This window comes from Sinohyriopsis cumingii, chromosome 2 (assembly GCF_028554795.1).
Source record: "Sinohyriopsis cumingii isolate HCF-2022 chromosome 2, ASM2855479v2, whole genome shotgun sequence".
Taxonomy (NCBI): domain Eukaryota; kingdom Metazoa; phylum Mollusca; class Bivalvia; order Unionida; family Unionidae; genus Sinohyriopsis; species Sinohyriopsis cumingii.
In genome coordinates, this window is record NC_142962.1 from 12,669,005 (window position 1) to 12,695,338 (window position 26,334).

At 36.1% G+C, this 26,334-nt stretch overlaps 1 protein-coding gene across 3 annotated transcripts in view; it reads left to right on the top strand.

Moving 5' to 3' along the window:
• The window catches only part of LOC149804348 (U3 small nucleolar RNA-associated protein 25 homolog), an 81,452-nt gene that overhangs the window by 6,234 nt on the left and 48,884 nt on the right, over positions 1-26,334 (top strand). For 2 of the 3 annotated variants that reach the window (XM_089939186.1, XM_089939202.1), the window contains exons 3-7: positions 4,998-5,097; positions 17,502-17,789; positions 19,640-19,731; positions 20,329-20,421; positions 25,694-25,769. In XM_089939186.1, the coding sequence (XP_089795312.1) occupies positions 4,998-5,097; positions 17,502-17,789; positions 19,640-19,731; positions 20,329-20,421; positions 25,694-25,769 (649 nt within the window). The remainder of the gene's footprint in view (positions 1-4,997; positions 5,098-17,501; positions 17,790-19,639; positions 19,732-20,328; positions 20,422-25,693; positions 25,770-26,334) is intronic. The other variant, XM_089939195.1, reaches the window with a different exon arrangement.

Sequence of the window (26,334 nt, forward strand, 5' to 3'; positions counted from 1 at the left end):
AACAGCTTGTTATAAACAGTATTTCTGCAGGTATGCTGCATTGGAGGTTTCAGATGCTTCTCTGCATTTTAAGTGGAGTTGTGGCCCATAGTCAGCAATTTTTATTCACATCTGTAGTGTCTGATACTACCATGACTCGGTATTTACTAAACATACTTTTATGACATTTTTAAATTTTACATCTGCCTTACTTTCTTCTTCAGTTATGTTATCCAGTCATAATACCTAGGATAACTACTACTTCTTCCTCACAAATCTTGCCCTCGCAGATTTAAAATTTTTGTTGGTGAAAAAGCTAAAAGTTATCTGCCTACCTAGAGTGATCTCCCCTTGATACAGAAATGGTGACAAATCCTCCAGTTACTACTTCTGCTTGCCGCAAGAAACAAGCTCTTTACAGACAAAATTCATACAAGCAGTTTTGAAGTTTTTCTTCCATTAAACAACCTGAAGACATTTCATCTTCGAGGGGAAGTATACTCCACTTACAATTTCCATCTTTTCTGTTCTTTATTTTGACAACAAAGTTTACAACTTTTCAGTGTTATCACTCTGCCATCTTCACACACTTAGGCACTATTACGACTCTATGGTCTTAAAATAAGTATCAGAAGAGAGTGAAAAGCAACAGACTTTGTAAAATTTACCAAACATATTTTCCTTGAATACTAAGAGAAAATTTAAAAAAAATTAACTTATGGTATTGTTAACTAAATCATAAATAATCATAGAATTTTAACGCAAGTCCTAATGAGTAAAGTTCTAAGTAATCTTTAGGGAATTCCAAATAATTTCCAGTGCTGAATGTGTTGATGTGCCTGTAGTGGTAGTCTCTAACGTAATAATCTAGCAGTGGCCTGAATAGTATTGATGTGCCAAGTGTTTTGTTGAATCACAGTAATATAGTTCAAGGTTTCCTTGTTTGACTTCACTGTAATTCCAAGTTAATATCTCTTTCCAAGAATATTATAGAGCACTTTGTATTTCCAGAGAATAATAAATAATTTCAACCAATAAATAATTTCACCCAAATCAAAATCTGAATACAACAATATAAATGATTTCTGCCAGATGTTACCACAGGCATATATAATTTTTCCAGTAAACAAAATTATGTAAAAATAACTAAGAAACAAAAAAATAACCTGAATGAGGGCCAAAAGTTTATGTCTAGGAAAATCATAGTTATTATAATCAGGTCTGTTACTAACATTATACTAAAGAATATGGGATACACACTGTACTTGACTCAGACCAAGATAAATATATATATGTTTACTTCTCTTGATAATGACCCTATTATTAAGATACAATTGTACAGAACCCACAACATATAATGAATTTTAAAAAAACTTGATTTTTGGACAAGGTCAGATACAAACCTAACAGACAATGCAAATAAATATAAATAAGTTTTTTTCTTTAGACTGTGCGTTACTTAGGTGTGGATCTGTGACACATGGTTTCACATCCAAGAAACCTGTTTTCTTGGAACTATGTCATATACAGTTACTATGAATAGAAAATAAGGAAGTTAGAAGGAGGTCTAATGATGAATAAATATGCATCGGCCAATAGTCCCACAATATGAGCCTCAAACTGTAATTGTTATTCTGTGTGTCACTTACTTCTGATGTCTTTGAAGTGAACTTGGAAACATGTTTTTTGTTCTGTTTTTTTATGTATGATTTTTAACAGGTACCCAGTTGTCCATTTTATTACCCTGGGTTATTATCAACAGGCGATTAACCAGCATGTACCTGTTGTCATTCTTAATGAGCAGATATTTTAAATGATTGACTGAAATTTGGAGCTGAAAGAACTGGTGTACTCTGAAGCATGGCCTTTAACTTGTCACAATCCTCTGACATTTTTCAGACCAATGAAGCATGGTTTTCTTACTTAACAAATTGTAAGGAGTTCACCAATTTTAATAAATTTTGGAGCAAAATTTCCAGTAATACCCTTCTATAGCCAAAAATTGCATCAGTTGCTTTTTACTGATAGGCACTGGGAATTCAGAGCCTTGACCTTTCATCTTTAGATTTAATTTGTCCCACAATATGTCTTAAAAATGTAGCATACGTATAGCAAGGCTCACTTTTAGATCAATTGTTATCTTTCGAGATATCATTGTAGATGATGACATCATTAATGTAAGCATCACAGTTATCTAGACCAGGTGTAATCATGTTCATTAAACATTGAAAAGTGCAAAGCAAACCTTTCATCCCAAATGGCTTCCCTTTATGTTGTTAAAGTCCATCTGGAGTTATGAATGCTGAAATTTCTTCTGCCCTTTCATCATTGGAATTTGCCAGAACCCTTTCAAATGGTCAAACTTGGTGACATATTTTGCATTTCCAATGAATCTGGTTTGGTCACACTATTCACTTTTCTGTGGTCTGTGCACGTGTGGAAAGTATTTTCTGATTTCAGTACAGTAATACTTGGTGAACTCCAGTCACTTTTACTCAGTTCTATGAAATCGTTCTCAAGCAATTAATGAGATTCTTTTTTGCAAACATTCCTGTTGGAGAGGGTTCTTCCTGTATGGATGCTGTTTCACAGGTGTGGAATCCATAATTTCAACGTCATGGTAGATTTTATTTGTTCATGTTGGAATAACTTGAAACAGGTCCTCATATTCGAGTAATAGATGTTTTTTGTTCATTCTTTTCTTGTAGTGTTTTAGCTAAACAGTTTTTATCTGGAAGGGCTGGATTTGTGAGGTAGTAGTAGTTATTAAGGTATTATGATCAGGTAAGTATTATCAAAGAAATATTTTGCTAGAAAAAATTGTTTTTATCACAATGTTTTATAAAGTCATAGTTCTAAAATATATTAGGAAAATCAAAAAAGAATAGAATACATTTAGCTTTTTTTGTTCATTGAACTATTTTTGAAACTAGCTCTGTAAAAAGTAAAGAAAACAAACCTGATCAAAAAAGTACCATAAGGTGAAAAGTTCAGATCATAAATAAAGGTCTTCACTAGATTGCCAGTCATAAGAGTGAGTTCATTAAGTAGTGAATATACTCTCTCTCTCTCATCAGTTTCCTTTTCAGCTTGATTGTTGAGAGAGAGAGAGAGTGAGAAGCAGAATATAAAGAACTTTCTATATCACAAGAAAGGTTTCATGCTCTCATTTTTGTTTAATAATTATTTTTTGGCTATGCAATTCATTGAAAGAATACCTCACAGCCAATACCTGAAACCCCAAAAAATTTGAATGGTTGGCCCTATTTGAAGCTTATTACACTTGTCACTCTTGATGGTGCAGTGTATTCCCAAATATAGAAAAAGTTTTCTTTACCTGAAGACTCACTGATAAACAGACTTGCCCACCAGTAAAACTTGTGGAATTTGTAACTGAATGGGATGGCCATGTGAGAACACTTACCCATCAAGACACGGTAAAGTCAGATCAGCATGTGATATACTCCTGCAGAAAATTAATTATCACATTCAGCAAATTGAGCATGTTGCAATTGATGCCCCATTCATACATATGGTAACCAGTATCAACCTTCTTTGAGACTGCAACTATTGAACAGCCACCATATTTTTTACATATTGTGTGTGCAGCTTCCTCAAGGGCTTGGGTAAGAAATTAAAAAGCCACACCTTAGGATATATATAAGCAGATAAAACCAGGTTACAGGCTGGTTCTGGCCTGTGGGGCATAGCTTGCTTATGCCTGATTTTACATCAGCGTCCACTATTGACAGCAGACTTTCCTGGCCTGTTGTAATGATCGTTTCACTGATGTACTGTTACTTTTACGCAAAGTCATTATCTACTGGCCTATAGCTCATGCTATTTCCCTGATATTAGTAACACATGATTAATAATTGGCCTAGATTTGACAGGTGTCACTGTCCTGATTTATATTTTTATGGTATCCGCATACAGAATGGGTTCGTTTTGACCATAAAATATTTTTCCCTCATACAGAACTAAGTGACATCATCTATAAATATATGGCTTCTGAACTTCCAGGGTTAAACCTATTTCTTATGAAAATAGGTCAACTTTGGAAAGAAATGCGAGTTAGATCCCTTATTAGGTTCAGGGGTCATTCAATATTTTAAACTTGTCCATAAAGCTGGACAAAGCTTTGGTTCATGGGTCGCAGGGATTAGTCATGTATGGCTTTTTTGATCACAGGCTTCTCGCTTTAGCCAACTATCTTTTGATCTCTGTGAGTTAAGCAACTGTTTTCTTCCGATACTATTTTTAAAGTATGAACAGCTGTTTCCAAATTAAACTTACACAGGTTGACCAACAAAAGAGTCAGTATTTTGTTTTGTAGTTATTTGTAAGCTATAGGTCAGTAATAAAATTACTGTTTCGTCATGGTGCACAACATAACTTTAAATTGGCAATTATTTTAAGTACATGATGATTTAATTTATAGGATGGATTAAAGTGAGCAGGATACTGTAATCTTGTGTGGAAAATAAATTTGCGAGAGAACAATATATATACGTATATTATGGTTGTGTTTTATATTGTACATAAACCATTATTAATAATCTAATAATAATATTTGTTGCATGGTATTCGTTCAAAAACAAATTTTAAAGGGCAGACCTGTGTACACTGGACAGTTTAGCCTTTTCATAATTGGTGTCTCCTTTTCCCAGGTTTGACGTGACTTAGACAGGTGGCTTCTGAAGAATTATATGTCCCAACATAATTTTTTGTGGATTCCAGGAATAACTTTTTTTTAAAACTTTAGAACTTATTGCATTTTCATGATAAATGCAATTAAAAGCAACTTAAAAAATTAAATGTAACAATTTGCTGATTGCTGTTCATTATTGGTGTAAAATGCACACTCAGATGTAAGCAGCAAGACCAGATCAGTGTCTAGTACAGAATCAATCCTGATGTGCCAGCTCTTTGTGGCTGGTGGACCTGGATCTATGCTCTGTATGCATTCCATATGGATACAAGTGGCAATTATTACATTTTTCTATTTATGTTTTCAGCTCCCTGAATTGGCATCTTCTTCCGATGATGAAGATGATGCATACAGTCAGCTCTTGTCCTCTGTCTCAGGTAGTGCTAGACCCATACAGCAATATGCAGGTAAGAATACAAAATAATTTTTCAAAAAAGATAGGTAGCTTAAATAAGCCTTTAGTATAAAGCATAATGGGTTAATGCTGGCATTTCTCAGCAGTGAATTTGTGTATTATAAAATTTTTTGAGTAATAAATAAAACCTACCATAATCAGATAAAGTTGGCAGTCTGTCTGATAAGGAATCAGTTGTACAAGCATGGATTAAAACCATTACTTAGTGATTCAAGAGCATGTGCAGTCCTTTATACAAACATTTGGCCACCATTTTGCTGTCTCTTCCTACATAGACTAGTATTAATTACAGCAAGTGGTGCGGCTGTTACAAATTGAGACTGAGATCGAGATTGTATAAACACAGAGTGTAAAGATAATTATCTTGTGTTTTTTTTGGTTCAGTCTAAAACCTATTTGAGATCAAGGTCCATCGCAGATCATCTGATAGTAACTGGAATAGTAAATACATTTGTTCCACACTTGCTGGATGAAGAAATCCACTTGTACATTACCTTTATTCAAGCTCAAATTCAGCTTGGGGAAAGCTCAAATTCAGCTTGGGGAAAGCTCAAGTTTGCAAGGTGCTTACCAGAAGGAAAGGTAAAATACTGAGACAAAAAGATGTTGTGCAAAGTTTTATACGCTGTGAACTTGCCACTGTGTGTGTATCAGCACCTTAATTTATTATTGTTTATATGAACCACATGCTTCTGTTATATACATGTTTGTAATTTCATTTATCTATTAAAGGGGCCCTAAGTGGCAGAGTGCTTTAAAGCACTCACTGTTCCGGATCACTGCCATCTCACCTCTGTCTATGTGCATAGCTGCCAATCCTCACAAATTTGGTGTGAATTTCACGACTTTTTCAGCGATTCACGGATTCATGCCGCAAGCCAAAAATTCACGAATTCTCTGATCCTCAATTATTTTAAATCTTTAATAAAATAACCGATTTCCCGTTAAGCGATATTCGTGATATTCGCAGTTGTCGAAACTGTCCGGTACTGCTGCTCACGATATTAGTAGATCTACAGCCGATTAGTACAGTTCGCCCAGTAGTAAGCATTTTAGCCTATTTTAATCTAGATGTATAAGAGTAGTTTTACAAATGCTTTTGAGAGAAACTGGGGCCTAACCGGAATTTTGCTCCGCGCATGCATCACCAACACTGATTTGAATTACCGTTCAGCATTGCATGTAAGATCTTGAAAATGTCTTCACCACCAAGGAAAAATAAATGTATTACTCAAAAAGTGAAGTTTAATTTGGAATATATCAAAAATTGGCCGTGCATTCTGCCATTAAACATTGATATTCATCATGCTTTTTGCACTCAGTGTGCCATTGCAGAGACAATGTGAGGAAGCACGTCGGTTGCAAAAAACACATAGAAGTTGGGGAAAATTAAGAATTCACAGGTTTCAGCTCTGGAATATTTTAAACCATTGGCAGAAGACCTGCAGGCTACCAACACTGAAGCATTATTTGTGAGTTTTTTTGTCGAACACAATCTACCTTTATCAGCTGGAGACCATGCTAAATATTTGTTCTGACACATGTTCCCAAATTCGAAAATCGCTTCCAAATTTTCCTGTGGAAGAACCAAAAATGCTGCAGCTCTTGTGCATTCTTCACAGCAACAGTGACAGCGAAAGAGTATTTTCTTTAGTGAGGAAAAATAAGACAGACTTTAGGGCCTCCTTAGCTGCAGAAAATTTGTCAGCAATTTTAGTCACCAAGATCAACCAGCAGGCAAGAAGTCTGAACTGTTTAGAAAACAAATTTACAATCAAGCAGTTGAGGAAGTTCAAATCTGCCACAGTATCATGTCTTGATAAATAAATATTTCTGCATATATGTAGTGTTTTAGTTTTATTTTGCGATCTTGATATAGTGTAGTATTGACAGTCAGAGTGGATGGAGTTATTGTCATGGTATTTTTCACGAATTCATGTCCAAATTCATGACTTTTTATCCCTATTTTCACTAATTGTGAGCCTGGAAGGTTGGCAGCTATGTATGTGGGTTCGAGTCTGTGGCTGAGCTAATGTGGGTACATGAGAAAGCTTGCCAGTAGCTTCTCATGGCTCATTGGTTCTTCTTGGGGTTTTCCAGGGTTCTTCTTTCTCCAGTTATATTGGCCACCAAATATAACCTATCTTGTGCTGAACAAAAATGGCATTAATCCCTACAACAACAACATCTATTTGACCTTTTTTTGCATCCTGAAAAGGGCATTCCAACATGGTCTAATAGATATACCTTTCAGTTTTCTGAAAAAATACTTGACTAGATTAAAAATGATGACTGCAGACAATGACAACATTAAAACTCAATTATTTTGATCAGGTAAATGGAATGTCAGTTTTCTGTTAAAAATAAAATTTCTTCATCAGATATGTTCCCCAGTCACATTACATTAGGAATATTATCCTGCTGCCTCATGAATCCAGACCTACTAAAGGACAAAAATCGTTTTTGTCCTGTCTATGCCAGGTGTCGCTAGATTTTAGCTTTGCTGCTTTACTGAACATCGTACATTTTATGTACGATAACAGAAGCCATTTTGTGTTCAAATTGGACCATCTAGTATTCATTTTGGATTTATTGTGTGGGATAATCATTCTCGTGCAGGTTGCATACATTACTTTTACACTTTCTGCCAAATTTGGTGACTTGGTCGCCGTTATGGACTTTGTCTATTGAAGACCATATGTCAACATGCATCATTGACTTCATGCTGTCATTTGCAAGTTAGCATGACATTGACTATGTTAGTAAAGGAGTTGGTTTTAATGAGTTATTAACATGCTGCATTGCTAATTTATGCTTTTACTTTTTTGTGTTATTTCAGTATATATGTCAATTAAATGCCAGAAATGCACAAGTTCTAAGGATAATCTATAGGCATAGAATGTGACACTATCTTTGATTACTCTGTTAGTATTGGGGAATATGTATCAAGTTAGTAACATGATGAATTACTAATTTATGTGTTGTTTTCTCTTCTTGTGTTGTTTCAGGAGAAATGTGTACTAAATGCATAAAAATGCAGTGTTCTAAGCAATAGTCGATAATTCATTGAAGGGAAGGAAAGACAGAATAAGTCAAGGAAGACAACCTAAACTTTGTACTTGGCAATTATGACTCTGGGGTAGTGTCCCCAATTTTAAGTAGCCCATTAGGTTTAATTCCCCCTCGCCCCGCATGTACAAGCATGTCCAATCATGGTCTTTTGCCTGCAAGTCGGGATGCATGGGTGGATCCAGTACATAATTCAACCACACTATCACCAGCCGTCCTAGCATGGGGACATTTTCAGTGAAATGGTCCATCCAGCTATGATTTACTGGGATCTTTGTGACAGATCTTTCCATCTAGCCCAGTGGTTCCCAATTACAGGTCATGACCCAAATCAGGGTTGTAGAAGGTTGCCGGGATTTTTTTTAGGGTGGCAAAATGTAGAAATGGGGCTATCTGGCTCAAAAAAACTTGATGTTAGGGTTGCGACCAAAAAAGGCTGGGAACCACTGGTCTAGCTGTACATTGGTGATATGCCCTTACTATGATGGAGATTTCAGTGAGAAATCTTTCCAGCCAGCTAGACCCTTATAGCAGCCAGTACCACTGTTAGCCAGACCATCTTCTCTACCGTCAGCAACGAGACCAATTATTTGTTGTGCAAACCGAACCAGCAGTGCCAGACTTCCATTTGTTGACTGCTTATCCACCCAAAAAAAGCTAGTGACGTTTTCAAAATGGATGGAATTGAGTCATTGCCTCGTAGTAAAACGTCTCCACAGCTACAGGCAGACCGAGATTGAGACTTGACACTCAGTGAGTGTGATGAAATTCCTTCAAATCAGCTGTACTCAGATATGACCATCAACGGGTTATACACTTGTCGTACTTTGAGCTCTCACAGGATCAGAGTAGCCTCATTGGATTTTAGCCATCTCTGCCAGCCGTGTGGTTGAACGTAATGTTTCAACCCAAGACATAACAAGCTATTGGCATGCAGAGTCAACATTCCTGAGTTTTATCTCAGAGGACCACCGAACCATCCAACAGGATCTGTAGCAGGCCTTGAAATGCCTTGAAAAATGAATTTCCCTTTAAGGCCTTGAAAACACCTTGAAGATTCAAAATATTATCTGGGTACCATGAAGAGTATGGATTTTTTTTAAATCGATAAACATTATTTGTTTTACAGATTTCAATTTAAAACAAAAAAAAACTATGTGAAAAAAAAATAATAAACCTGATCTCTTGCTAAGTTTGTTCCAGATTGGAAATTTCCACAACATGCCACTGTGCAGTTGTACGTTTTGAACTTCCGATTAATCAAAGCCCAGATGTAGTTTCAGTTTAAATATGGATCATTTGTATGCTTCAAAATGGCTGGCTACCAATTCCAACTTCATTAGATAAATGAAGAAAAATAATTTTTTTTATATAATACGATCTTTCTCAGACAGTTTTGCAAAATGCAATTTATGTCAGAAAGATCTTGATTGTGTGCTGTGGGAGAGAATGCTTTACGATCTCATGCATCTGGAAAAAGACACTAAGCTCGTGTAACAGTTGCTAATATGTGAAAACAAGAAGCCATCAGCATGAAATCATTTTTGACAAGAGAGGTACGTTTGAGTTTTAAAATAGGAAACTCCATATAGTCTTATTTATGAAATGTAGTGCGAACCGTTTCTATTTTGGGACTGAATGGAAATAGACAGTAATTGTAATGAACAAGATATGTCTAAAACTATAGAAACCAGCTAAGCTGAGAGAAATATTAATATATCTAATATGAAATAGTTCATTATACCCATACGCTGTTTTTAGTAAGTGATAACATACACATACACTGTTTTTAAGAAGTGAGAACATAAAAAACATAACAAATATCTATGGGTTTTTTTTGTTTTTTTGTGGGGGGGAGGGTGGAGGTTTCAATAATTATGCCACTACACAGGCCCACATTAATTTTAAAAAATTTCATGAATTTAATATTCATAGGTGGGTTTCAGACAGGTTTATTGCAGGGTTTCATTTTAAAAATCTATATCGTTATCATGATCTCATTTTCATAGTTGGAATTATTGAAAGAGGGTTCTGTAAAGTATTCCTTCCCCCAAAAAACAATATTAGCAAGATCTTTAATATTAACATTTTTAAACTTGTTTCAGAACAAACCACAATCTGCTGAGGCTGAAAGTCAGAACTCACACTTAACATCTTCAGCCCCTTCTCCATTGGTCTTGTCAGATTTTGTTTCAAAGGAGGAAACACTAAAGTCAGAGGGGCCCCGAGTGGCCGAGTGGTCTAAAGCGCTCTCTGTTATGGATCACTGCCATCTCACCTCTGTCTGCGTGGGTTCGAGTCTCGGATTCAGCCATTGTGGGTATGTGAGAAAGCTTGCCAGTAGCTTCTCGTGGGTAGGTGGTTCTTTCCGGGGTTTTCCCCAGGTTCTTCCCCCACCATTAATACTGGCCACCATGTATAGCCTATCGTGTGCTGAAAAATGGCATTAAACCCTACATCAACAACAACAACTAAAGTCAGAAATAATATGGACTCTGCACACCATCAACTCGCACAACAGTTTTTTCTCAAATTCTGAAATCAATCAGACATTCCAGCGCATGTTTCCTGACATCAAGATTGCAAAGCACTTTGGGCTTTCAGATAGGAAAACATGCTATGTTGACAGCAAGATTGAAAAGCACTTTGGGCTTTCAGACAGGAAAACAAGCTATATTGCTGCTTTTGTGTTAGAACCATACTTCACATCATTGATGGAAGCACTTTGGGCTGTGAGACAGGAAAACAAGCTATATTGCTGCTTTTGTGTTAGAACCTTACTTCACATCATTGTTGGAAGAAAAGGTGAAGACAGATGATTTTGTCATTCTTTTCGATGAAATTATGAAACATGGATTTTTACAATCATTATTGGGACCAGGACATGATAACAACACATTTTTTACATCTAGGTTCCTTGGTCATGCCTCTGCATCTGCTATGATGAAAGCATTTGATGATTCCACACAGAAGCTAAACATAAGGAACACGATTCAGATTTCAATGGATGGGCCTAATGTCAATTGGCCTTTTCATAAAAAAGTCAACCTTTCATTGGAAACCAACCACAGTATCCAGTTGTTGAATGCAGGAAGCTGTGGACTTCACAAAGTCCATGGGACTTGTAAGGCTGCCATGGATGCTACAGACTGGAAACTGGATACAATTTTGAAAGCATTTTACATATTCTTTCATGATATTCCTGCAAGAAGAGATGATTTTGTTAAAGTGACAGGTTCGTCAACCTTTCCTATGGAGTTTTGTAAACACAGATGGCTAGAAAATGTGAAAGTTGCAGAGAATTCTGGATTTGCTTGAACCTGTTAAAACAGATAGCATGATGATATGATGTGTATCTGATCCAGAATCGTTTCGAATTGTAAAGGAAGCCTTGAAAGATATCTTTCTTCCAGCCAAGCTTGCATTTTTTATTTCACTATCAAAGCAAGTGGAACCTTTCTTGACAGGGTATCAAACACACCAACCAATGCTTCCTTTTGCTCATAAAGATTTGAATGCAATTGCATTCATCCTCTTTAAACAATACTGCAAGCCAGAAACAGTGGAAGTCAACAAATAATGTGTTGGCATTTGTAGTGACTGATTCCTCAAGCCATGTCATCAGTCATAAAGTAGATAGACATAGGTTTTGTGGCAGAAACAATTATTAATGAATTGAAAAAGAGAAAGAAAGCAGGTGAGCTACAAATCGTTAAGTTTCACGATGAATGTAAAGCATCATTGATATGTTTTACAGACAAGTTTATTGCTAAGTCCCCACTGCAATACTCCCTTGTGAGAGACATGGTATGTATTGATCCAGAAGTAATTTTTGTTAGCAAAGCAGAAGCAGAGGCTAAACTTAAAAGACCACAAACTGTGATTCTGTCATCTGAGAATTTTCTTGAGCACATTTTCTGGGAAAATAGTTAGACTTGATAAATTCTTTTATGACTGACTTGCATGTCAGAAAGAATATATTCATCTGTCGCCAGCTGTTAAAACATTTCTCTTGTTTCATGGACATGCTACAGTTGAAAGGTTTTTTTCCATGAATAATGATTGTGAAGATGTAAATATGATAGAATGGACTCTGATTGCAAGGAGAGTAATTGTTGACAGTGTAAGAAATGCTGGTAGAATACACAAGATTAATATAACAGCAAAAATGCCAAAAATACTTAAAAATGGAGACAGTGCATATAGTAGGTATAGCATGTACTTAGACGAGCAGAGAAAACACCTTGAGCAAGAGAGAAGAGGACAGACAAGAAAAGCACTGGATGAGGAACTAGCAGAGTTAAAGAGAAGAAAGGTATGTACTGAAAAAGACATTCAGTCAATGACAGCTGCTTCTGCTGATTATGCCTTGAAAGCAGAGGCACACAGGAAAATTTCCTTCGTCACAACATCAAATAGTATGAGGAAACGTGTGAAGGACAAAATCACTGAACTTGGAGCCCTTGAAAAACAGGTTGATGACAAGCTACAAGAATTAAAAATTTCACTATAAAATATTGTGAACTTTGTAAATACAGTAAAACCTGTTATGAGAGACTTCCCCTTCTGCCAACCAGAAGTGGTCTCTCAAGACAGATGGTCTCGTTTCCAGGGTCAATAGTTAGCATTGTTGAAGAAGAAAAGATACCCATAATAACTGGAAAAGTATAATATACTTTATTCATAAATCTTGTTAAACATTGCATGCATTCACAAAATAACTATCTAATAAAGATGTACATTTTCAAACAACGTGAATCAAATTTATATTGGAACATCACATGAATTTGTTGTTTCAGCACTACAGTGGCGGTTAGTGACATGTACTTTAGTCTGGTTTACTGCAGTTTACAAATGACACCATATGCTGGACTTTTAAACAAAAATACCTTATTAGAACAATCTTTACTATTTATGTGGTCGTTGTTACAAAGGATTAAATGATGGTTAGTGGTGTTTATCTCGCTATGTGGTTGTTCAGTTGTAGTGTTATTTAATGCGCACTTTGTTTGCATACTATATGTATCCTGAGCTCTCATGTTTACAAAGGATTAAGTCAAGGTCAGTGGTGTCGATCTGTTTATTTTTTATGCGTTCGTCCGTAGCAGTGTTGAAATGCATATTTTGCAAAGACATCGTGGTCACTGGTCATGTTCAGCAGATAGTCGCTCATAGCAGAGCGTTTTTATAATAAAATCGATCCATGCATTATGATTGTGGTCATAAATGACAGGTGGTCACTCATAAGAGTCATAAGATTTTACTGCAGTGTATTGTAGACATTGTAAAATAAACATTGTTCAGTAACTGTACAGCTGTAGAATGTGTATTAACTTATTTTTCATTTCTGTATCCTTTAAAGTTAATTAAATAATTCATCTTGAAAACCATGATTTTGAACCTTAAAAAACCTTGAAAATTCTGAAAAAAATATGCTACTAACCTTGATCCAGTCTCAACTGAAGATAGTTTCACTTGACAGAAAGGTATTGGCAAACCTTAGAAATGGTAGGTATTGTGGTGGCATCATAGATGGCCACCAGGCCTAATTAAAACAATCAACACAGCCTTCTAGCTTTGTTTTATTAACCGGTGAAATTTTGTAGGTAAGAAGATTTCACTATTTGTCTTCTTAACCATATGTTAGGGTCACAGGTCAAGTGACCCCAGGGTGTGTTGCTTATGTAATTAGGAAAATGGTTTGTCATTCTCATGGGGAATCCAACCATCATTCCTCAAAGAGATAACTGAGGTAGAGGTGTGTATTTGAAGGAGAAGGCAAATTTTTAAGTAAATTATGTTTCGCCAAGAATACTTACCCAATCACATTACTTAAAAACCCTCCCAACTGCCCAGCTATGCAAGCATCCTTGTTAGTATATCACTCAGCGAAAATCTAGCGACACCTGGTGGTGGCAAGGGAATGTAATGAGCAAGAGTTATTGCCTTTGTCTGTGTGAGAAAAAGACGATTTTTGTCTTTTAGTAGAACTGGATTCACAAAGTAGCAGGTTAATATTCCTAATTTAATGTGATTGGGTAAGTATTCTCAGAAAAATAATTGACCTAAAAATTTGCTTTATAGCTATGCTTGTACAAATCATCCATTTTTATAAAGTATTGTGGGTAAGACAGGTTCATTTTTATACTTTTACTAGTTAACCCCTATAGCAATAAACTTTTTTATAAAGGACATCCTATATAAGGCTTGTATATGAGACAAGAAACGCACTTTTTGATTTTGTGTTAAGCAGTGAAGGTCAATAGAACTTCAGGAAGGAAAATGGTTTCCACAAAATACCTCAAACCTAATGCCATAAACCATGAACAAACATTTTGGAAGGCTCTCATTTGAGACAAGAAAGGCAGGTTTTGATTTTGGGGTCATTGGGTCAAAGTTGTGGTCATTCAAGGCTGAAAGAAGCTGGTTTCTGCACACAAAAAATCCTTTGGGTTCTGCTTCATGTACCATGATCAAATTTTGCAGATAACTTGCCTTTTTAGATAAAAAAGACACCTGTCATTCAAGTGAAAAACATAATTTAGTATTGTTAGGCAACATTGCCTAATAAGAGTGACATTGAACTCAAGTTAGGTGGGTACTACATGTTTTGGTACCAGAGTACACTGGTCAACAGTGAAATCATTACTGACTTGAAAAGGCCCTAATCTGTAGTATTTTGGTGTGCCGAACACGAATATAACCGTGAAAAATTTGTATTGGCTCTCGTTTTGAAGATATTCATATACCTCATTTTCTATGTTTCACTGTGTAAATTTCTCCAGTAGGACTGCAGCAACATCCGGAATAATGATGTAACATTGCATAATACCATCATGCTCACATCATCCACAGTTGATTGCATCATTTTCTGATGCAATGCAATACTAATGCCATGCGGCTGCTGAAGTAAGTTGACGTCAGCAGTGTACTATACATGTGTAGGCCTATTATACTAATGCCAGGCGGCTGCTGAAGCTGACGTAAGCAGTGTACTATATAAAGCCCAATCAGATAGGTTCAGCATTTAAAATATTTTAGACGTTGTGCGAGACAGTTCAAGCTACTGTTACATAAAACTTATTATTTTATCCATTTACGTACAATAAAGAACAGTAATGCCTCGAAAGTGTGTTAATACCGCGGACAATTTTTGCTATATTTGTGGGGAAGTGACATTTGCCAACAAGAAGAAAAGTATCAATTCTCAAGTGAAGAAGGCATATCATCTTTACTTCGGATGCAAGGTTGGTGACCAAGACAAGCCTTGGGCTCCGCATATATGCTGTGCTACATGTACAACACAGCTTTCACAGTGGTTGAATTGCAAAAGGTCATCAATGCCGTTTGCAGTCCCAATGGTGTGGAGAGAGCCAAGCAACCACCTAAATGACTGTTACTTCTGCTTGGTTCCTCCTCTTTCTGGCGGAATAACGAATCGAAAGAAGTCGAGAATAGTCTACCCAAACATTCCGTCTGCATTGAGACCAGTTCCACATGGTGAGGGACTTCCTATTCCAGAACCTCCAGCAGAATATTCTCTTGACTCATCTGACGAAGACAAAGGTGAGTCGACCTGTTCTTCTCCTGGTCCATCAGCATGCAGTGATCCAGATTTTCACTGTGGTGCATCATCAACCCCACACAGAATAACACAGGAAGAACTAAATGACCTGATTCGTGATTTGGACTTATCAAAGAACAAGGCAGAATTGCTAGGATCAAGACTCCAACAATGGAATCTTCTAGAAGAAGATGTCACAATTACTGCATATCGAAAGCGCCACCAGCAATTGGAGCCTTTCTTCAGAAAGGAAAGTAATCTGATATTCTGTTCCGATATTGAGGGCCTCATGAATGCTTTAAAAATCACTCATGACCCACAAGAATGGAGACTATTTGTGGACTCTTCGAAACTGAGTCTCAAGGCTGTGCTTTTGCACAATGGAAACATTCTTCCATCTATTCCAGTAGCGTATGCTGTCCACATGAAAGAGACATACGATAACTTAAGGCAGCTACTGAATTCCATTGAGTATAACAAGTACAGCTGGCACCTCTGTGGTGATTTGAAGGTAGTTGCCCTTTTAATGGGACTGCAGCAAGGATATACAAAATACATGTGTTTCTTATGCGAGTGGGATAGCCGAGCAAGGGAAATGCACTACATGAGGAAGGAATGGACTCACAGGCAGAATGTAGCCATTGGAGAGAAGAATATCCAACACCCAGCTCTGGTTGAGGCTCAGAAAATCTTGCTACCACCCCTTCACATCAAACTAGGTTTGATGAAGAACTTCGTGAAAGCCATTGACCGGACTTTGCCAGCATTCCGATACCTGCATGAAAAATTCCCTCGACTCAGCGAAGCAAAGATTAAAGAGGGAGTTTTTGTGGGTCCTCAGATTCGAGAGCTTTTCAAAGATGACCGGTTCAACAACTTGCTGGAAGGTGACGCGAAACAAGCATGGAATGCTTTTCGCCTAGTTTCTACAAACTTCCTCGGAAATGTTAGGGCAGAAAACTATAAGGAACTAGTAGAAGACATGTTGATGAAGTATAAGAAACTTGGCTGCAATATGTCTCTAAAGATTCACTTCCTTCATTCCCATTTGGATTTCTTTCCTAGCAACTGTGGTATTGTTAGTGATGAACACGGCGAACGTTTTCATCAAGATATCGCAACAATGGAACAAAGATACCAGGGAAAATGGTCCACTACAATGCTGGCTGACTACTGCTGGACACTCCTCAGAGATGCTCCCAAACAGCTGTACAAGAGACAGGCGAAGAAATCTAAGATGTAGTCAATGACTTGATTTTTTATAGGCAGGCTATTACAGTTGACCTTTTACTATTGGAATGCATTTCGTTATGTAAACATTAATTTCTTGCAGATTACAAAAAAACTAGAGCCAATTTTGCAATTTGACTGTCATATTCGTGTTCAGCACATAAAAATTGATAAGAATTGACTAATTTTATTTCAGTAACATGACTTTTGTAAAAATTTGTTGTCCAGTGGTATCCAAACAGTTAAAGAGGGTTTTAAATCAGAGAAATATTGTGATACTATTTACAACTAAATTAGGTGCATTATATACTGTTTATGGTCTTACATCTTGTTAAATGATGTTTATTAGTTGTTGGGTTCTCATTAATAAATCAAATTATTAAACAAATATTATGCAGTACATTTCCTGTTTCAATTAAGATTACAGGGTTATTGAAAAAAATCTAGAAAAGTGCATGCTTTAAAAAAAATTCTACACCAAATGTTTTCTTGAATAAATTGGTAATGCTCAATAATTTGTGATACTTTGGCAGAGTCTGAAGAAGAATCCTTATCTGAATCAGAGGAGGAGGAATTTGTAAAGAGGGATAGAGGAGAAGAGCCTGGAGAAGAGTCAGAGGATGTAGATAATGAAGAAGAAGAACAGGAAGAGGAAGATGAAGGAGAGGATAAAGATGTAAATGAAGATTCTGTGTTACAAGGGGAGACCAGACAAAAGGGGGATAGCTCTGAAGAGGAGTTGGGAGAAGAGGACATTACATCAGATGTGGAGGTCTTGGAGGATGGAGACAATCTTGATGACTTTCTCATTAAGGAAAATGGTCATTATTTTTACCTCTTATATCTTGTATAACCATTCAAAATATTATCTTTATAGCTAGCATAGATAATGTTGAGGGGAATATTTTACTGCCTTAGCATCAACATCAGTCTGAGCTTTGGAATATGGCTCACCATGGCAGCCATCTTGGAAATCTTGTATTCGCTGCTCCACCAGAACAGGTGCTTGTGTCAAGATGGGGTTTTCACTATAAGGCTTCTTTGGTGTCTATCTAATTGATCCTTCAAGAAAATAATGCAGATCTGATATTAGTCTGCTGTGGTTATCATCTTGAAATTATTTTTAACATTAGTCCTTTGAAATGAATGATCATATCAAAATGTGATTTTGGACAGACTGTTTTGAAAATAATCAGTTTCTGTCATGGGTATTTATTGACCTTGTCAAGTGCAGGATGTTAATAGGTATTTTGTTAACATAATAAAGACATCAATTAACCATGAGATGGCCTATCTTATGATGAAAAATTACATTAAACTGAAAAAACAAAACAGATATTTCGTGGTAAATAGACCTCCAATTTCAGGGCTGTAGTGGTCATCTTTTTAATCTTGTTATCATTACTTGTCCAAAACTGATAATTGCGACGAGAAGGGTGATTTCACTAAAGGACTTCTTTTAGTATATAGTTCATTTCATATGTGATTGGTGCTGATCAGACAGATAATATTGCCACCATGGTAACCATACAAAAATGTTTGTTATAGCTAGTTTTTCTGAACAGATGGTACTATAGACACTGAGTTTTCACTGAGAAACGTATTACGCTAATCTAGTTGGTCCTAAAAAAAGAAGATGCTGTGGATTTGTGTCTCAGTTTCATTACACTTCTTAAATATGATGTGTGTTATTAATACATTATTTAGTGTTTGTGGCAGTAATTTAATTCATAAGTGATGTTTCTTTATTACTGTTTATTCCTCTTAACATACATGACTTTGAGGTCTTAGGAATAAGAAATAGAAATAATGCAGTTTACACAACCTATGTTATTAAGCATCATCATTTTTTTTTCATCAAAAAATTTCTTTTTTCAGAAATTATTTCATATGTAACAATGTGTGTTTAAGTTTGGGGACAATACTGCCACATGGGACACACACACCAGATGTCATGTACAAAATGTAGACAGTACATTCTTCCTCCACTCCATCTGTATCCCAAGCATCTTGGATTGTAGTCAAATGCTGGGATAGAGTGCATTCCTCAGATAAAAGCGGGGGACATCACCATACCAGAGAGAAGAGCTGTTACCACCCCAGATGTGGAATGTTCCCCAAATATAGGCATGAGGATCAGCATTTCCTCTGATAAAGAGATTGCATCTTCTACAAAGATGGCAGCAACAGCCTAAGGGCAATAGCTTGAGAGCTATGTTTGAGTTCAACCCCTGCCACAGGGGGGAGGGGCATCACCTTCATAAACATGAGGAAAGACTTAACACTGATATGGAAGGGGGGTAGAACATTGTTCTAGTGTGGAGACTAATTATTGTATACTGTATTGAGATGTCACAACTTTTCTTAATGTACAGATGGTGGAAGAAAATCTCTTGCGACGCTTGATGAGCTAAATTAATTTAAAACCAATAAAATCTGAGTTTAGAGTTAAGGTCTAACCGTCTCAAACTTTGGGGTCAATGGCAAGCATAAATCTCCCTAGCTTAAGCTGACAGAACGTACAAATGACTGCAAGCTCAAAGACCATTTCGTTGTTGTTAATTTTTACTTATAATACCAAAATTCCAAAACATGCATAACAAGCATTTTTTTTCGTTAGAAAACAGCTGTTTTCTTACCATATGTTCATGTCTTTTATTTTCTCTTGCAGATCCATTTAGTATCCATTTTGAAAAAGATTTGACTGAACAGTTTGCTGAAGAACTTGGAACAGGAAAACTGTGGACAAAGAAAGAAATAAAGGTTTGTGCAACATACAGTATATACTTGTATAAAATTCTGTAGCCAACTTTTTGTTGCTCAGATCACACGTGTCAGCTGCCATCTACTGTTAAAACTGGACATTTGAGATCTTTAAAGAGCAGGTAACTTCTTTTGTATAGGTGCATTGGTTTAAAAATATCTTAAGTATTTATCCATATACAACATCTATATGTTTAATATGAAGATGGACATACGAGAAATTATTTCTTATTGATTAATTGGTTGTTGTTCATTGTTATTTTAGAGTTAATGCCATTTTTCAGTGCATGATAAGCTATACATGGAGTCCATATAACTGGGGAAGAACATCTGGGAAAACCCCAGTAAGACCCACCAACCCACAGGAAGCTAATGGCAAGCTTTCTCACATATCCATATTGGCTGAGCTCAAGACTTGAACCCATGTGGAAAGTGGTGAGATGGTAGTGTTTGATAAAGGCGAGTGCTTTAGACCATTCAGGCACATATTAAGTGGTGAATTTGTATATGACCTTGGCTCTTGTTTAGGCGTACAGTCGGAAATAAGGCGTCTTTGAGTCCAATTCTCATAGATTTTGTTCTTGGATGTAATTTCAGATTCCAGGAGTAGGCAGTGGCACAGAGAGTATGACAGATTTGAAAAATACACCATCCAAGTATAAGAGAGAAAAAGATCTGAAAAATCTACATGTAAGCAGCATTGAACTTCTTTTGGAATGTAGTGTGCAATCATGTAATGTGTTTGGGTTGGTAAAGGTCTGGATGCAGATCATGTAATGTGTTTGGGTTTGTAAAGGCCTGGATGCATATCATGTAATGTGTTTGTAAAGGACTGGATGCAGATCATGTAACGTGTTTGGGTTTGTAAAGGCCTGGATGCATATCATGTAATGTGTTTGTAAAGGCCTGGATGCAGATCATGTAATGTGTTTGGGTTTGTAAAAGCCTGGATGCAGATCATGTAATGTGTTTGGATTTGTAAAAGCCTGGATGCAGATCATGTAATGTGTTTGGGTTTGTAAAAGCCTGGATGCAGATCATGTAATGTGTTTGGGTTTGTAAAAGCCTGGATGCAGATCATGTAATGTGTTTGGGTTTGTAAAAGCCTGGATGCAAATCATGTAATGTGTTTCAGTTTGTAAAAGCCTGGATGCAGATCATGTAATGTGTTTGGGTTGGTAAAGGTCTGGATGCAGATCATGTAATGTGTTTGTAAAGGCCTGGATGCAGATCATGTAATGTGTTTGTAAAGGCCTGGATGCAGATCATGTAATGTGTTTGGGTTTGTAAAAGCCTGGATGCAGATCATGTAATGTGTTTGGGTTTGTAAAGGTCTGGATGCAGATCATGTAATGTGTTTGGGTTTGTAAAGGCCTGGATGCAGATCATGTAATGTGTTTGTAAAGGCCTGGATGCAGATCATGTAATGTGTTTGGGTTTGTAAAAGCCTGGATGCAGATCATGTAATGTGTTTGGATTTGTAAAAGCCTGGATGCAGATCATGTAATGTGTTTGGGTTTGTAAAGGCCTGGATGCAGATCATGTAATGTGTTTGGGTTTGTAAAAGCCTGGATGCAGATCATGTAATGTGTTTGGGTTTGTAAAAGCCTGGATGCAAATCATGTAATGTGTTTCAGTTTGTAAAAGCCTGGATGCAGATTATGTAATGTGTTTGTAAAGGTCTGGATGCAGATCATGTAATGTGTTTGGGTAGGTAAAGGTCAGGCTGCAAACCATGTTATGTATTTGGGTTGGTAAAGGTAATAATGCTGATACTGAAATGCATTTGGGTTGGTAAAAATCAGGATGCAGATTATGTTATGTATTTGGGTTGGTAAAGGTCAGGATGCAAATCATGTAATGTATTTGGGTTGGTAAAGTTCAGGATGCAAATCATCTAATGGATTTGGGTTGGCAAATCATCTAATGGACTTGGGTTGGTAAAGTTCAGGCAACAAATCATGTAATGTATTTAGGTTGGTACATGGGATGAGCAAGAAACCAACTTGAGTACACAATCTCTAAGCTTTATGCATGTCTAATAAATGCAGACAAACCTATATTGCACCAGTTTCATGAATTTTTCCTCTTGTGGGTATTACTTGGTCAAAAACATCAAAACCTGTGTTAAGCAGTCACCTTTGAAAAGTGAAAAAATTGCCTCTAGGCATAGGTGGTTGCTTAATAGAGGTTAGTTTCAACTTGAATTTATTCTGAGGGACTGTGAAAAAAGTGTCTGCTTTAGGTATCATTTAAGACAGGTTTGACTAATTTTGGAGACAGCATGGCTATCGGGTATCATTTAAGACAGGTTTTAACCGCTCCAGTGGCCTAGTGGTTAGAGCGTCCTTCTTGGATGCAGGGAGATAATGGGTTCAATCCCCGGCCGAGGTCATACCATAGACTTATAAAAATGGTACTTACAGCTGCCTCACTTGGTGCTTGGCTTTAAGAGGTTAGTGTTAGAACTGGTAGGCCTGGTGTCAGGATAATGTGACTGTGATGTCTAGCACTGAGGCATAATGCCACAGACATATAGCATCATGTCCCACCCAGTCACATTATCCTGACACCAGGCCGACCAATTCTAACACTAACTTCTTAATGACGAGCACTTAGTGAGGCAGCTGCTTATACCATTTTTATAAGTCTTTGGTATGACTCGAATGGAATTCAAACCTCCTGCATCCACCAGAATCACCATTACTTTTAGCACTGACTGTCAAAATCTCACCAGAATCACTATTACTTTTAGCACTGACTTTCAAAATCTCACCATAATCACCATTACTTTTAGCACTGACTAGATGTCAAAATCTCACCAGAATCACTATTACTTTTAGCACTGGGGGCCCCGAGTGGTCTAAAGCGCTCTCCGTTACGGACCACTGCCATCTCACCTCTGTCTGCGTGGGTTCGAGTCCAAGGCTCGGCTAGCGTGGGTACGTGGGAAAGCCTGCCAGTAGCTTCTCGTGGGTCGGTGGTTCTTCCCTGGGTTTTTCAGGGTTCTTCCTCCACCATTAATACTGGCCGCCATGTATAGCCTATCTTGTGCTGAAAAATGGCGTTAAACACTACAACAACAACAACAACAACAACAACTTTTAGCACTGACTAGATGTCAAAATCTCACCAGAATCACAATTACTTATAGCACTGACTAGATGTCAAAATCTCACCAGAATCACTATTACTTTTAGCACTGACTAGATGTCAAAATCTCACCAGAATCACTGTTACTTATAGCACTGACTAGATGTCAAAATCTCACCAGAATCACTGTTGTAGTTAGCTTTGACAGTCAGACTAAGATCACCATTCTATTTAATACCGATTATCAGAACCTCTTCAGAATCACTTTTTTGTTTGGAGGGGAAAGTTTAACAGTATTATATTAAAAATTAAATAAAATTATTCCTTATATTAATCAATGATCCCAAAATGAGATAAATTTATATGAGTTTTATAAGAGAGAGGTTTTGTTACTACACAGATTGAAGATATAAGTTTTGATATATTCATTGTCATAATGATGAGCAGACAATTACCATAGCTGCCAAGTATCCCGTATTTGTCCCGTATTTTGGACCCGAATATGGGTGCACATTTTTTTGGCAAAAAATACGTTTTCTATTTTTTTAAAAAAATATTGTAAAAAGTCCGTGCAATTTTCAGTTTAGAACTGGCACTCGGTTCCATTCTGATAGAAATGTATCGCATGTATATAGGAATACAGTTCTACAATATGATTGGTTCATTCGAAATCGAGGCTACAATGCCTGTCTTTATCCGCCATCTTGGATTTCACAAACAGTTACCGCTGTCACTGTATCTCATTTTCTTAATATTCAACTTCTAATCATGTTGAATAGGAAAGCAGAATATTCAGAATTTTCTCCAGGAAAGACAAAAAAAACAAAAAAAAAAACTAGAAGGACAATTGTGCCGTCTTGTTTAGATTTGTGAAACTATAAAGTAAAGGAGAGAACTCTACATTTTGCAAGTTGTGTAACGTGATTTCGCTATTGGGCGCCTATGAAATAAAGAGCACAAAAAAGCTAATAAATATCAGCTTGCTGCTTCATCATACACAACTCAGCTTGAACTAGTGTTGCTGGCGATTTATTTTGCACACGTTTTCCAGACAGTAAAATCTCAAAGGATTACTTATATGCTAGAATGAAAACAGTTCAGTAAGAATATCACACAGAATTGAGATCATCAGTGAAAGTTGATACATTCAAATTGGTAATGATTGGAAGAAAAAAAAGGTGTGGAAAAGGCTACTATAAAAAGTTTGTGTCTGAGTGTGTTGCACTCTTGCACCTTCTGAATGGGCACCTGAATGGAATATGGTACAACATATGCATATTTGACATTAAATAATTATGTAAAGCACTGTCCTACTTTACTGATGGTTGTATATGTTGTAAATAGTTACATATGCATTAAAACTTTAAAAATCAGTATTTGTTCCTGAAAATCAGTATTTTTGTCAGAAGAAGTCAGTATTTTTTTATTCGGGTGTTGGCAGCCATGAATTACTGGTTTCTTATTTTATTTTCAAATTAGTTTCTAGAATAAGAATATTAATGAAACAAAAGGACAAATAAAAAAACCCCACCCTCCACAATGTTTTATCAACATCATCTCTGTGTCATAACCAGTTAGAAATCAACATGATTTCATTAAGACAAGTATGAAGTATTTAAGCATTAAGCTTCTTTGATTTCAGTGGTCAGTATAATCATGAAGTACAAGATTTTGTTTAGGAAGAAATTCATGCCATATTAATCCATTTATTTCCATGATTTTTCTTAACTTTATATTAAATGACATGGAAAATAAGGATATTCCGTCATTAATATTTAGATATATACCATAGTGATTTCTATCATGGAAATGAGGGATATTCCATCATTAATATTTAGATATATACCATAGTGATTTCTATCATGGAAATTAAGGATATTCCATCATTAATATTTAGATATATACCATAGTGATTTCTATCATGGAAATTAAGGATATTCCATCATTAATATTTAGATATGTACCATAGTGATTTCTATCATGGAAATTAAGGATATTCCATCATTAATATTTAGATATATACCATAGTGATTTCTATCATGGAAATTAAGGATATTCCATCATTAATATTTAGATATATACCATAGTGATTTCTAGCATGTAGAATAAGGATATTCCGTCATTAATATTTAGATATATACCAGTGATTTCTGTCATGGAAAATAAGTGATTTCTATTTGTTACATGTAGCTTACATTGTACTTTATTTAATGGGGCTGCTTGTTCAGGGATAATGATAATTTTGTACCAGAGTTGAGTCTGATAATTAATTCATTTATAATTTGATCTGAATAAATAAAGTTGATATGATAAACCGTGTCACATGGTTCTGATATTGTTTTCTTCATTTGTGCATGAAACACGTGTAGATTTTGAATTTAATGGTTAAAGTAAATATGTATATGACATTCGGAATCCAGCAAGTGAACAAGACACCAAGGATAAGCTCCAAAAGAGACTTTGCATTTAATTATACTTGGTACAGCTAGTTGAAATTGCAGTATTTTAACACCATATGCCTTCAGACTTATTTTTAAGTTCCTTCAAACCATTGGATAGATAACAGTTTCAAATATTCCTCAAAAATCTCTTACATGAAAAAAAGACAAAAAGAAATAGTTCATCGAAGGGTAGAAAAATAAAAGTAAACAAAGTTAATAATAAAATAGACAAGTGAAATCTGTCAGGCGTGTTGTAGGTGAGCTAATGATTTCATGCTGTTGCACTCGTACATAAATCTAGTTATATATAGTTTGCAGCAGTAAATTGAAATATTAAAAACTGATTTCATTTTTTACGTACTTCATTACAGTAAAAGTAAACTCTTGTTATATTTTAAGTACTCAAACCCTATTTCTTGCCTGTTTAGGTTAAACAGAGGTTGTGTGCTCAAGTGGAGGAAACAATGAGACAGTTGTGCAATAAAGGTGAAGACAAAGGTAAAGGTATGCTGCAATTAAAAAATTATTTGTAAGATTATATTTTTGTTTTATTTAAAGTATGTTTTTATATGATGTAGATATTTGTTATGCAGTACTATTTGCCTATTTACAAGCACTCTGAATTTTTTCCTTGTATAATCTTTTATTGTAATATAAAATTTTACCATACAAATATGGGGTCATCTGAAATTTGTTAGGATATAGAATTAAGCTTTGCCCACCAGCTTACTTTCTTATGAACTCTGCATATCTGGTGCTTAGAGCTGTTCCACTAAAGTTTACCTTAGCACCACCTACATTTACCTAAAAATGGTGGAATACTACCTATGTTTTTTCTAATACCAGCCAATATTTGAAAAAATGAAAGCATGTGTTTTTGAATTAACTTTTGCTGGGTCCTTCATTCATCCCTAATAAAAGCAGAAATATTTCCTTGGCATTCAACTCCTCCCTGGCATTCAACTCCTCCCTGTCAAATCAAATGGAATGACCCTTAATGTAGAAAATATTTACGCTCGTTTATTTATATAAATTATGCCTATAATCAAATGGTAATGGCTGTGGTGTT